At 35.2% G+C, this 13,115-nt stretch overlaps 2 protein-coding genes across 3 annotated transcripts; both read right to left on the bottom strand.

Annotated features, from left to right (window-relative positions):
• Positions 1-2,751: 2,751 nt before the first annotated feature.
• Positions 2,752-6,413, bottom strand: LOC123192309 (probable LRR receptor-like serine/threonine-protein kinase IRK). Its single transcript, XM_044604805.1, has 2 exons — positions 4,626-6,413; positions 2,752-4,466 (listed from the first exon to the last, which is right to left on the bottom strand). Exons 1-2 carry the CDS (start codon positions 6,101-6,103, stop codon positions 3,017-3,019), a joined length of 2,928 nt encoding a protein of 975 aa, XP_044460740.1. The 5' UTR covers positions 6,104-6,413; the 3' UTR covers positions 2,752-3,016.
• A 2,024-nt stretch (positions 6,414-8,437) lies between these two features.
• On the bottom strand, positions 8,438-11,564 carry LOC123192485 (glycerol-3-phosphate dehydrogenase [NAD(+)] 2, chloroplastic). Of its 2 annotated transcripts, none has more exons than XM_044605064.1 (9): positions 11,160-11,564; positions 10,824-10,960; positions 10,636-10,741; positions 10,215-10,416; positions 10,016-10,103; positions 9,612-9,759; positions 9,089-9,238; positions 8,858-9,007; positions 8,438-8,759 (listed from the first exon to the last, which is right to left on the bottom strand). In XM_044605064.1, the coding sequence occupies exons 1-9, from the start codon at positions 11,517-11,519 to the stop codon at positions 8,745-8,747; spliced, it is 1,356 nt and encodes a 451-aa protein (XP_044460999.1). In that variant the 5' UTR covers positions 11,520-11,564; the 3' UTR covers positions 8,438-8,744. The 2 variants fall into 2 exon arrangements, with proteins under 2 accessions (XP_044460999.1, XP_044461000.1); XM_044605065.1 differs by having other exon boundaries at positions 10,824-10,974; positions 11,160-11,268.
• Between the last annotated feature and the right edge of the window lie 1,551 nt (positions 11,565-13,115).

The raw sequence follows: 13,115 nt of genomic DNA, 5'->3' as shown, positions 1-13,115 counted from the left end.
TTTTAATAATATTATTAAAATAATAATTTTAATCTTAATCATAATTAAAATTTTAATAAAATTAATTCATGAATAGATATTTAAATTTTTAAAAATTAAAAAATACGACTTTAAGATTTTCATTATACCTTGAATGGCAACAAGTGTTTTTGGCCTCTTTGTTATTATTCTGAGAAGTTGGACGCCTCACTTTAGTGGTAAAATTATAAGACAGCTGATGTGTAAGGGGGCCAAAATGTTTGTAGATCATTGAAATATTTCAAGACCTCTAGTTTTGATAAGTTAGAATGCTACTTTTGTTTCAGATAAATGTCTCAGCTGTTATTGGTGGAAGTCTATCAATACTGGTAAATGGTGGGAATGGGGACTCTGTAATTTACACGCGATCGTCGGTATTCAAGAAGCTTTCTATTTTTGGCACCCAAGGAACTCCAGTCTTTGGAGCTTACCTATTGTATTTAACAGTTTTCATTATTGGAGTGATATTGGCTTGCTGCTGCAAGTCCAGCAAAAGCAGACTGCAGGGTAATGGAGTAGTTTTCATGGGAAGCGGGCCATTAGAGCTGCTGGGTTAGTGATGATGGTTCAGACATGCATCCCAGCCTGCAGAATGACCCATACATGCATGGAAATTGCAGCCGTGCTAGACCCACAAACCATGCGGGCCATGCTGGGTTCTTGGGTTCCGATCATCTTTCTTCAACTCTACATGGTTTTTCCAGTTACGTCCTACATGTTTTTAATGTGAATATGTTCTTTGATTGAATGTTATTAAATGTTGTTATGTAGTGATGTGATGAGTCTCCAAACTTTCTTAATTAAGCTCATTCTTCTGCTACTAAGATTACTGGAATTTCAGAATTCATGTTAATAGGTAACCCAGTGATCGTATTGCAAATATCTAAAATAATAAAATTATGTATACCTAATTTGAATAAACAAATATATACATATTTATATAAATCATCATGTAATTGAATGATGTTAAATTAAAGACAAAACAATATCCAATCATGTGATGACACGTATAAGTGTGTATACATTTGTGTACTTAAAGAAGATACGTATGGTATTGCTCTTTTCAAAAGATCTTATTCTTGAATTTCTTTCCTTGGGGAAAGAGAAGGTAAATTGGACCATCCTCAGCGAGGTTTTAAAAGTGAAAAGGATTTTAATGAACTTAAAAGAGTTCCCTCCCTGAAGTTGCTTCTGAGAATGGTTTGTTTCATTTGATGAATATAATAAATTTCACCTACAAGTCAAATAGCTCTCTTTAAAGATATTAAAGTTGAAAATATAATCTTCATTTATTTGGGTACATAATACATTGTCTTCACTCACCAATCCAACATAGTGTGCTCTCAGGCATCCACTGCTATGTGCTTAACAAAAGCTGTATGGAGTATTTTTGGCTACTCAATAAAGCCAGGGTATCTATACTTATTTAAAAAGGAAAAAGAGCAGAACAAGGGCCTAAGTGTAGACATTTTTAAATATGGACAACAACAGTTCACTTTCTCATTACCCCAATAAAAAATGCTTTTTCTTTAATGTCCAATCTATGATCCCTTCTTTTTCCAGTCAGTGCAGTAGATTAGCTATCCCTTATGGCTTAACAAAACATATTTTGAATTTGATTGAGCAATGTAGCCTCAGAGCACTTGTTTGCATGCATCAGATATCAGAATCAAGCCTTGGTTTTAGGCTATGTGCTGCCAAGCATATTGAGTTCATGTTAATTTATAAAGCTTTGACAAACTGATGGGACATTGAAAAGGTTAACATATAAGACAAGGTAACAGATAACATGTTCAGGCATTTCAAGTTCCATAAAAAAATGTTCGTATTTCTTTGTCATTTCCATTAATCGAGAGAAGGCTTTCATATTCCTTCTCTACAATCAAAATGAAAGATAATTAAGTACACATGTGCCTGTTGATGATGACAGGGCTATTCTATTAACCTCTCTTGGGCCCAACACCCATTGTTATGAATAAACTTCTGGCTAAAATGCACTAGGGACAACGCATTGCTTGTAAATGCACATGCTCATCAAACAAGAGGGTCGAACACTTATATTTTTATTCTTTCACTCAGATTTTCTCCATGGACAGAAGGCTATGCTTTCTTTTTAGAGCTATAAAGAATGAAGTAGCCATGTGAGGTTAAAACTGTTAATCTGTGATTAACCCTCTAGAATTCATTGGAATAAGGGACATTAAAGAGAGTTCAAATGAAAGCAACAAAGTTTTCATTTAGAAAAAGATTGATTAGTAGAAGCTAAAGACATAGCTATTAAAAAAAGAGTGCTTCTATTCCGACAGCATCATGTTGTTTAATATTCTATTTCTATCTATACCTTCACAATTCTAATCTTTAAGGCACTACCTCTTCTTTCTTTACCCCACACGGCCACACCATTCACTTTTCTCAACTGATTTCTGCCTCTTTTTCATTATTGTGTTCAGCAGTAAAAGATTTATTTTCTCGAAGTGGGCGAAAAGAATCTTTGAGAGTCCTCATGCTTGGGTCACTTTTGACTTGTAAATATATGTATTTTAATCCCTGCACCATTGCAATCATTGGGACCACACGACTTTGATAATTGGGACGACCTTTCTTTATATCTTACACTGGCTTGGACACCCCTCACCTTTGCCATTCAAGCTTCGGCTTGAGGGCCATAATATGCTAAGTTAATACTATAATAAACTGATAATTGAAGCAGACACAAAACGTAGAAGAGGAAAGTTAAGTAATTGGGTAACAATATTCATAAAAGGTTCTGAATTGGACCCGGTGAAAAGGAATCCGGTAATCTAACTATAACACACAGAAAAAGTTACAGACAATAAAATGAAAACAAGCAAAGAAGAAACAATAAAACAGCACAGGCAAAAAAATCACAGCAATCAGTATTCTTCTCTCTAACCTAACAAACAAACCGGATTCCTCTTCCCCGGACAAGCATTAATAAATCCCTTCTCTTAATTTCTTGAAATATTAAGTAGATGATTCATCCTGATTCTTCTTGGCCTTCTGAAGGGCATCTGATCAGTTCCAATATATTAACTACCTCTCCCATGTCTGGTCGATTAGATGGCACCTGTGATGTGCATATCAAGCCTAACTTCATAACTGGAATTGCCTCCTCAAATGGGAACTTTCCCTGCAACCTTGGATCAACACATTCCTCTACTCTGCCTTCTTCCAGTGCTCCTCTTACCATGTCACATAGCACCACCACATCATCTTCCATATACTCCACTGGCTTCTTCCCAGTAACAACCTCCAGAACTAAGACACCAAAACCATACACATCACATTTCTCTGTGATCTTCACTGTTCTGCAGGCAAACTCTGGCGCCATGTAGCCAAGTGCACTCTGGATCTTGCTGCTTAATACATATCGGTCTAGCATTGGCAACAACCTTGCCAAACCATAATCTCCAACTTTAGGCTCACCTGAGCTATCTATCAGGACATTGCTTGATTTTATATTGTAGTGAATAATGTTTGACTGATGCAAGTGAGCGAGGCTTTTTGCAGTCCCTAGAATTATATTGAACCTCTCATTCCATGTAAGGAAATTTCCACCTGATCCCTCATGGATATGCTTATACAAACTTCCACCAGAGACAAATTCATATATGAGGAGCTGTAACGATTGAGTCCAATAATAACCATCAAGAGCCACAAGATTAGGGTGCCTGACTTTCCCCAGTTTCTTGACTTCTCTTTCAAAATCATCTTGGGATTTGACAAGACTTGAGACAGTGAGCTTTTTTATTGCAGCTGAGCGTCCATCTCGTAAGACTGTTCTGTAGACAGCTCCAAACCCACCACGCCCAAGCTCACAATCCTTATTGAGAAGAGCATGTGTTCCTGTACTGAAGTCGGGCTCTCCTGAAAACATGACAAGCTTGCCAGAGTTAACATCCATGGTGGGGGAATGACTAAAGTCATCTCCAGCAGATAATACGAGGGCTGCTGCAGATGGAGAAGTTGATGGGCGAACACGAAGATTGAGGACAGTGATGGCAATCACACCAATGACAATGACAGCAGCTGCACCAATGGCAATGAGAGCAGATATGCTGAGGATTATTCTTTTGTGGCCCATATTTGGAGCTACTGAACCAGGTGTGGCGTCAGAGGAAGAGTTTGGATTAAGAACAATAGGTTTGGGAAGGACTGCAGGGCAAGAGTTATTGACTGCAGAACCACAAAGAGATGGATTTCCAGAGACAGAGGAAGGTGATATGGTGTTAAAAAACCCACCAGCAGGTAGTTCACCTTTTAGATGGTTGTGTGAAATGTTGAAGGATAAAAGATGAACAAGATTAGCCAACGGTTTGGGGAGGCTTCCACTGAGGCTGTTAAATGAAAAATCCACATTTTGTAGATTCACAAGTTTTGCTATTGCTGCCGGTATTGGGCCTGTCAGGTTGTTCTTGGATAGTATCCTTTAAAATAGAACAGAAAAAATAAAAAACTCTGTTAAAAGAATGAAAATCTAGTCTCTCTAATTCATGAACTCTAGTAAACACAGCTCTGACAATTGTTCTTGGATGAATACTAACCACCAAAAAAGCAGTAAATAAAAGATAGAGTGGAGAACTTACAGAGATGTAAGTGTCGAACAGTTCTCAATTGATGACGGAATTTGTCCAACTAGGTAATTCCCCTCCAGTCTCAATTCCTTCAGAGAATATGCTCCACCAATTTCCACAGGAATAGCTCCGTTCAATTGATTCTCACTCAAATCAAGGACATCCAGGGCCTTTAGTTCTCCAATAGTCATTGGGATAGGACCAGCAAGTGAGTTCTTTGACAGATTCAATAGCTGCAGGCTGCTTAAGGCCCCAATGCCAGAAGCAATTTCACCAGAAAACCCATTATGTGATAAATCCAAAACTTGTAGCTTTTCCAATGTGCTCCCTTTCTTTGAAATTAAAGGACCATCCGTCCTTTCACCAATTTTATCCACCAAGAGAGAAGGTTCTTTTAAACCCAAGTTAAAAATCCATTGAGGTAGCCCGCCCTTAATCAAATTCTGGCTAAAATCTAAGGCCACAAGGTTTACACAATTGGCCATAGATTCAGGCAAGCTCCCAGTTAACTCATTTGCAGAAACATTTAACACCTTCAACGACTGCAGATTCCCTATTGAAACCGGTACTTCACCTGAAAACTTATTCCCAGAAAGATCCAGAGTCTCAAGACTCTTCATTTCTCCAACCCACCTCGGAACCTCACCAGAAAACAAATTCTTCCTGAAATTCATAAAATTACACAAGCTAAGTTCCTGCATTGTCTCAGGAAGATCCCCAGAAAACGAATTCTCACTAAAATCAATACTCCTCAACAGTAAACAACTCCCAATCCCATCTGGAATAAAACCAGAAAACCTATTTTTGCTTAAGTTAATCTCTCTCAAATTGTTCAAGCTTTCAACCCCTTTCGGAATCTCACCCTCCAATAAATTATCTGACAAATTAAGCGACCTTAAAGCACTCAAAACCCAAATCCCAGAAGGTAGTACCCCAGAAAACTGATTAGAAGACAAGTCAATAGTGGCAAGAGTTGAACATAAACTCAAACTACTTGGTATCTTTCCTGAAAACTTATTTTTAGCCAAAGATATTGTTCTCAATGACCCACATTGTTTAAAAAAGTCATCAGGAATAGAACCAGATAAACTATTCTTGCTTAAATCAATAGTTCTTAAATTTTGAAGCTCGGCAAGATTAGGGCTAATGTTTCCGGTAAGATTGTTACTTGAAAGTGAGAGCTTTCTGAGAAATTGAAGCTGTAAAAGGCCACGACCGATCCGACCCGAAAGTGACAACCCATCAAGAGTAAGCTCAACGACCCGGTTGGATCTTGGGTCGCACTTGATACCGACCCAGTAGCAGGGACTATCGTCATCTTCATTCCAAGACGCAAGCTTCAAGTTGGGATCTTGAATGTCTGCTTTGAACGCTATCAGCCCCAAGACATCGTCGTTAAAAGATGGATTCAGAGATCTTGAGAAAACCGGAGCGAGCAACAGAAATGTAAATACAAAAAACAAGCGTTTCTTCTTCAGCATTGTTCCCATTGTTTGCTTCGCAACAAACTTCAGACGCAAAATATAAAGTTACTACAAACCCATGTGATAATTTAGCTCAAAACAAGCTAAACTCACTGTATAACAGTTATTTGAAGCGCAAAAGTGAAGAAATGAGTTGAGAACTCTAGAGACTAAAAAACACAGTTACTTTAACAAAGTTCTAACATTTCATAACTTCACTTGCCGGAAAAAAACTTCAACGGTTCTCCGGGAAACTCAGGGTTCCAGTCAGACTCAACGGGAGTTAGAAAACAGAGCGAAACAAATTGTGAGTGTTTAGGTTTGTAACGTTTGTTTGTTGCAGCTGAGTGAGGAAGAAATGGAGTTAAAAGTTTTCATTAACGGGAAAGAAAGTGGGCCAGGAAGTTGGTGGGGCAATTTATGAGATTGTGGGTGACGTGGAGGGCTGTGGATGAGATTCCGAAGTGGCTTACACGTCATCACTGCTTCTTTTTAGCAGGGCTGCATCTCTGGCATCATTTAAAGCAATTTTTAATGTATATATTCTTTTTATCCTACTTATAATTTAAAATCATTTAACCACCAAATATTATCAATATATTTAAGCATATATTAAAAAAAATATAATTTTTTTATTATAATAATCATAATTAAAATTATAATATGCCCTTGTTATCTATTATGTCTGCAGATTAAGTATGAAATATTATATAAGGTTTTATATAAGTATATGAAAAATATAAAATAAATTTTTAACGTGATTCGACTTAAATAATTAATCACATGATAACATATTATCGATGTACAAAAATTGGATATCAAAAATAGGTAAAGATGGTTGTATTTGAGTACATAATATCTATCTTTATCATAAAAGAAGTTTCCCATTTCGCTCCCATCTTATATGATTTAATTAACTAAAATGGTGTGGTGGAATAGCATTGAATTGAATGGCAAGATGGGAAAATAGAGGCAAAGGAGAGGGAGAAGAAAAAAGAGCTAAAGCAATTAGGCGATGGGCAGTGCCAAGTGTGTGACAAGGATTCAACCCCCTTTACCTTTAAGCATCCATTCATCAGAAAAGAGAACAGGGTCCCCTTCTTTCCTTTTCTCCCTTCAATTAACAAGCTTTTTACTCATAACTTCTCTTCTGTTCTTTGCATTGATTATACCATTGGAATATTCTTACAATAACCTCTCGGATGAATTCTCATCATTATATTTTGAATTGATTTTACATTAAAGTTACTCCAATAAAAAAAGTTCAGTGATTTGTAATTGAAAATTTTTGAGTGTAGAGGGGTTGAAAAGATTGAATATATGGTATAGTTAGTCAAGTTTCAGGTGGGGTTGTGTAATTATATGCTCATGTATGCTTCTCCATGAATGTATGTGGTTGACTTTATGTTGAAATCATCAAATCAATCTTGTATGATATACAGACAATATGTACTTGCAGAAAGCTTTTGAATTTATTCGTTTATGCAGGTTTAATTACCGCAATTTGATCAAACCAGCTGAAGGAACAAATTTTTTCCTGAAGCTTTAGGGATGGTAAGAGGGTTTTTAAGGGAACAATGAATTGGGAATTTCCAAGTGGAGATTAAAATGAAAAATAAACAAAAAGGGAAGAAATGGCAGAGGAATTGCAGCGTCAAAATGGTTCTCTTCTCCCCAGATGTAAAGCCAGCAGTAAAACGACGCACCATTCATTCTTATTTTGTTCTCCACCTTTTGTTATTTTGTACCTCTTTCTTTCTTTTTATCTGGGTAAATACACTCTGACAGTGTTTTGACTTTTGAGTACAGTTGGCAAGATGGAATAAATTAACTTTAATGCCATTCCCTTCTGGTTCAGGGCACCCATTTAAAGTTTGATGGATTGGGCTAAAAAAAAACAGCTTTCCACTAACAACGGCCACAGCCTTAACAGCTTTTACAGATTTGGAGATTGAATCTTGTTTCTGACCATGCTTATGAGCTCTGTAGTTTTGCCAGTAGAAGTTTAATGAACTAATTAATTTTGCTATTAGAAGCCCAGTTATGCTGATCTCAATTCAGTCATTGTATGCTAATCCTAAAGGTAGTTTGGGTTACAATAGACATAATTTCAAGGATAAGAGAGTAAAAGTTTAATTTTTTTTCTAAAAATATCTTAAAATTAAATTTTTAACTTATTTGATATAGTACTATAATAAAAAGGTTTCCGATGCATAATACATTGTGATTGGCAGGGCATATATGTATGTGTCCTAATGAAGAGTTTTTATCATGAAACTGATATTGGTTGGCAAGGAAAATAATTGGCATCCCCAGATTGCTTAGGAGTGTCCTAATACTTCATTTTCATGGCAAGCAAGATAATTGGCATCCCCAAATTGCCTAGGAGGAGTGTCCTAATACTTCATTTTCATTGAAAGAAAATCAAAAGAGTTCAGTAGGGTGTTTAAGGATAAGCATCTTTAGCATAGCCTTACTGGAAAAATAATTCCATGGACAAATTTTGTTGTAAATCTCCCTTACAAGAAAGTAGAAAAAAAATCTTACAATGACAGACTATGTTGAAATTTTCTTCTTCATATATTTCACTATGCTTCAGTTGAAATTGGTAGACTAGGATACTTTCCATCCGGGAGCAATGGTAAGACAATAGACAGAGGCCCCAGGTTCAGACTTCTTCAACCTACAACAGAAAAATTAACGGCTTTATAACTAAGGAAAAAATTTTCCAGCTAAACCTTAATGCAAGCAGTATTGAACTTAATTGAGAGTTCAAATGACCTGAGGGAGATTCATTAATTCAAGGACAGCTTTTGTCGGGGTTAGTTCATTATCTATGATCCTAGCAACTGCTGTCAAAACCGGCATCTTGACCTTATATTTTTGGGCCAGTGCAATCACAGCCCCAGCAGTTGATACACCTTCAGCTACCTACGGTATAGATACCAAATAACCACACCAGTTACCAAAAATTTGCATAGCAACAGTTACTTCAAAAGTTCTAAAAAATACCTGATTCATGGAATTTAGTATATCTTCAAGCTTCTGTCCTGATCCAAGACGGACACCAACAGTTCTATTTCTTGAAAGATTTACAAAACACGTAAGCATGATGTCCCCTGTCCCTGATAGACCAGTGATTGTTGTTGGCTTAGCACCCATCTTCAAGAAAAGGGGAGTGGGAAAAACTGTGAGATGATAGCAATTATAGAGAAACAATATTTACTTGTAATAAGCGCCGTAAACAAATTGAAATCTATATGGTTAAAGTCTACAGATTGGTAATATAAAAACCAATTAGAACCGCTAGAATCAGTTGGGCCAACCAATCAAAGTTATGCAAAAATGACCACTAAAAAGGAAAAAAAATAAACGGTATCCTACAGCTTCAGCAGCATCCACTAGAAGTAATACAAAATAAGAGGATATAAAAAAATTGATCTTCACAGAAATCACAATTTATTGCCTAAATGATAGCAGCTAAAACACCATTTGAATGAGGGCATAATTTTTAAAGCATAGAGATAGAATATACCTTTGTTGCCAGCCATCGTATCTCAGAGCAACCTTGAGCAACAAGAGCTGCCATAGAATTATTGCCAAGATTCATGCCTTCCACAATCCCCGCTGCTATTGCAAGCACATTCTTTAGTGCACCTGCAATTTCCACCCCTGTAACATCACTGGAGTGATCAGGGGTTTATGAGCTGAGCACAATTCCTTATGGTTTCCAACTTACCATAACATAAACCGCTAGAACCCATATTACAACAACAGAGAGGTGGGTTGGAAATCCATAATATTTGCAGTTAAAAAAATGGTAGGATTCATGAATACATTGACATAGAATGCAGTATGTCTATGAATTAAGTGCTTTAGCTACTTATGAAAAGCAAATCATAGATTTCACTTAATTTAGTGAGCTTAAAAATCATCTACCTTGAAGAGCTGATTCTTAATTGATCAGAAGAAAGTAGCTGCTGAACAGAATTTGCCAATTTTTTGTCTTTTGATGCCACCACCATTGCTGCAAAAGCAGAAATCAATACCAAGACTAATGTTAGCACTCAACATCAGTGACTTGAATTACAGTTGCCACTCTCTGGAATGAAGGAATTTCCCAATAGATGTAGGTCACCTGTTGGTAATTTATTCATCAATTCCAGCGCAAATGATGGACCTGATAATGCAACAAAGGGTTGGCGAGGATTCCTCAATGATTGGGGAATAATCTGAGACATCATCCTCAACGTGTTGAGCTCTAACCCTTTACTAAGGGATATGAAAGGCAAGCCTGGATCAACATAATCAACAATGCCCTCAAGAAAAGACGAACTAAACTGCACTAACAGGGACAAGATTCAGGCAACCAGCAATAGGATCATTCATAAAATTTATTCAACATGCATAAAAACATTTTAATTCTACTTTTTCGGGTGAAAATTAATAGTATAAAAGACAGTAGAACAACATAATGTTTGAAAAAGCGAAGAAACATATCTCAAGTCATAAAAATTCTAGCTAAATGAAATATGAAAATGCACACAAATGAGAAAAACCTGCACAGGCACTGCATGAAGGCAATAGTCAGAGCCAAGTAAAGCAGTTTTGGCATCAGTTGTTGCAATCACATTTTCTGGTAGTTTGTGTTCTGGGAAGCACCGACTAATAAGAGATATTCAAGCAACACAATTAAGTCATAATCAAAGCAAAACAATAAATCTAAACAATGATTTAAACAAATTACCAATTACAGTGCTTCTCATTGATAGATTGACAAACAGCAAGATCACGCACAAGCATGTAAACCTCCAATTGAGCCTTTCTATTTGCAACATGTGCTGCCATTGCCGTACCAAAAGACCCTCCTCCAAGCACCACCACCTATACCAACATTTCTACAGTTTTTAACTCTAAAATAGTTATTTCAGTATCATACTAAACAAATTTTCAACCACTCAACTCCCCCCTAATTTTTTACAAAATGAAAAATCTTGTTACCGAACAAGGAAACAATGAATTAAATAAATAATGGGTATTCAAGATTGTGACCTAAATTTGAAGTTTTTATGACGGAGTTAACCTTGTTAGTGCGTTCAAGGACGTCAGTTTTGGCTTTGGAACGCCACGAGCGAGACCACCTGACCAATTTTTCCCATGCAACTCTAACAACTTTACGACGGTCACGGGTCCTCTCAGGGGCAGTAAGAGCAACCGGGTTTGAGCCAGAATCATCAAGAAGCGAAGGAGAGTGATCAGCAGCAAAACAACAAGTGGCAGTAGATAAAGAGTTGAGAGTTAAAATGAGAGCTGAACTGTTGGAGGGAGACTTAGGGAGTTTGAGATTGTGAATATAAAGCGGAGCTGGTGCGTAAGAGGTTTTTGAAGTGAACACTGGGTTCAGGTTCAACTTCAACAAGCGTGGCTCCATAAACGTAGTCATTCGTTGCGGAGTATCCGAGTGTCAGATGTTTTTGTTTATCTCTTCTTCGATCTTTTTGCTTGTTTGTATACCTGGTTTCGGCCCTCTATTGGGCGGGCCTTTGTCTTTGTTATTTGGGCCTTGTGATACTAGGGGAATGAGTACCCCTTTAATTTTTGGTTAATTTTAAATATATAAATAAATATATATTATTATATTTTATTTTAAATTAAACATAAAATATAATCTATTTAATATATATTATCATATAATTAATTATATGATAACATATATAAATATATATATAGATTTGATAGATTTTTAGACTTGTTGAAATATGTGTGATTTGATTGATCACATTAAAGAAGTTTTGTGAAAACTCTTTTGAGTTTTTAGTGAGCTAATGAATGATGGTAACTTGCTCATGCGAATTTTTTTTCGTTATAAAACTCATGGCTTTTGAGACTTGGAAGCATCAAATTACTTGCTACTTTTTAACAAATTCTTATCATGAAAGATGGATGGTGACTTGCTTTAACAACCATAAAATTACCACCTTAATAATAAGAGAAAATAACTTTTTTCCACCCAAATTATATGATAAATTGTTAATTTCGAAATCTAAAAATGTCATTTTTTCATGTTTAGTCAAAAGTTAAAAGTTATTTGTAACTGTTAAAGAGGATTTTGATTGGTTTATAAAATATACAAATATTATATAATTAATATCCCTAAATAAATAGAGTCAATTTCTTTTCATCAACTAAAATTTTATTATTTAGACTCGTATATTTAATTGAAAAAAAAATCAATAACTTATCTCTACCTTCGATTAGTCTTAAACTTATAATCGTACTGATTAATATTAAAACTAAATTAAAATTTCATAAGAATTGTGTGATTCAGTTAAAATTATAGTAGGATGTCGTGATTTAACCGTAATTGCATTGACATAGTGTGATTTTAATTAAATTGCCTCGAAATCATATGATTTTGGAAAGCATTACATTATTCCAATACAATTAAAGCATCAATAGCGGTGAATGTCCTTTGGTGACTGTTTTAAATTTAATTTAAATTTAAATTAAAGGGTTGAAAATGTGTTTAATGAAGTTGTGTGAGGAAATTTTATTTATTTAACTCTAATAAATATTATAAATAATAATTTTTCAATATATCAATTATAAAAATTAAAGAATTTCACCAAGTATATATATATACGTAAAAAAGGACGGAAAAATGTCTTTTCTTAGATTTTAAAAATGACTTTTGTCTGCATATTCTGGGTGGGAAATAAGTCATTCTCCATAATAATGATCAAAAGTCCAAGAATTTGTATGGTTGATGCCACTTTTCATAAATTAATTTATATAAAAATTGAGTCAAAGAAGCATAAGTTAACTTAATAGATTAAGCAGGCAAAGTTTTTGGAATAAGATTCGATATCAAACTGATAGGCAAGGTAATCTAATTCAATTAGTGATTGAATCGATTGATTAGTGTATAAGTTAATTAATTATTTGAAAATTTTTATATAATTTGACTTATTTAATATTAAAATTAATTTAGTTTAATAATATATATATTTAAATATGATAAATAAATTTTTTTTTAAAA

This window comes from Mangifera indica, chromosome 12 (genome assembly GCF_011075055.1).
Source record: "Mangifera indica cultivar Alphonso chromosome 12, CATAS_Mindica_2.1, whole genome shotgun sequence".
Lineage (NCBI taxonomy): Eukaryota > Viridiplantae > Streptophyta > Magnoliopsida > Sapindales > Anacardiaceae > Mangifera > Mangifera indica.
This window is presented reverse-complemented; position numbering and strand designations above follow the sequence as displayed.

What these genes read in the sequence shown, in the direction of transcription:
- LOC123192309 (XM_044604805.1), bottom strand. Translation starts at nt 6,103, where the DNA reads ATGGGAACAATGCTGAAGAAGAAACGCTTGTTTTTTGTATTTACATTT. An exon ending in TGTTCGACACTTACATCTCT is followed by an intron (nt 4,467 to 4,625) that starts GTAAGTTCTCCA and finishes TCTATTTTAAAG; the next exon opens with GATACTATCCAAGAACAACC.
- LOC123192485 (XM_044605064.1), bottom strand. Translation starts at nt 11,519, where the DNA reads ATGACTACGTTTATGGAGCCACGCTTGTTGAAGTTGAACCTGAACCCA. An exon ending in TTAAGAATCAGCTCTTCAAG is followed by an intron (nt 9,760 to 10,015) that starts GTAGATGATTTT and finishes TGATCACTCCAG; the next exon opens with TGATGTTACAGGGGTGGAAA. An exon ending in TACGATGGCTGGCAACAAAG is followed by an intron (nt 9,239 to 9,611) that starts GTATATTCTATC and finishes CTTTTCTTGAAG; the next exon opens with ATGGGTGCTAAGCCAACAAC.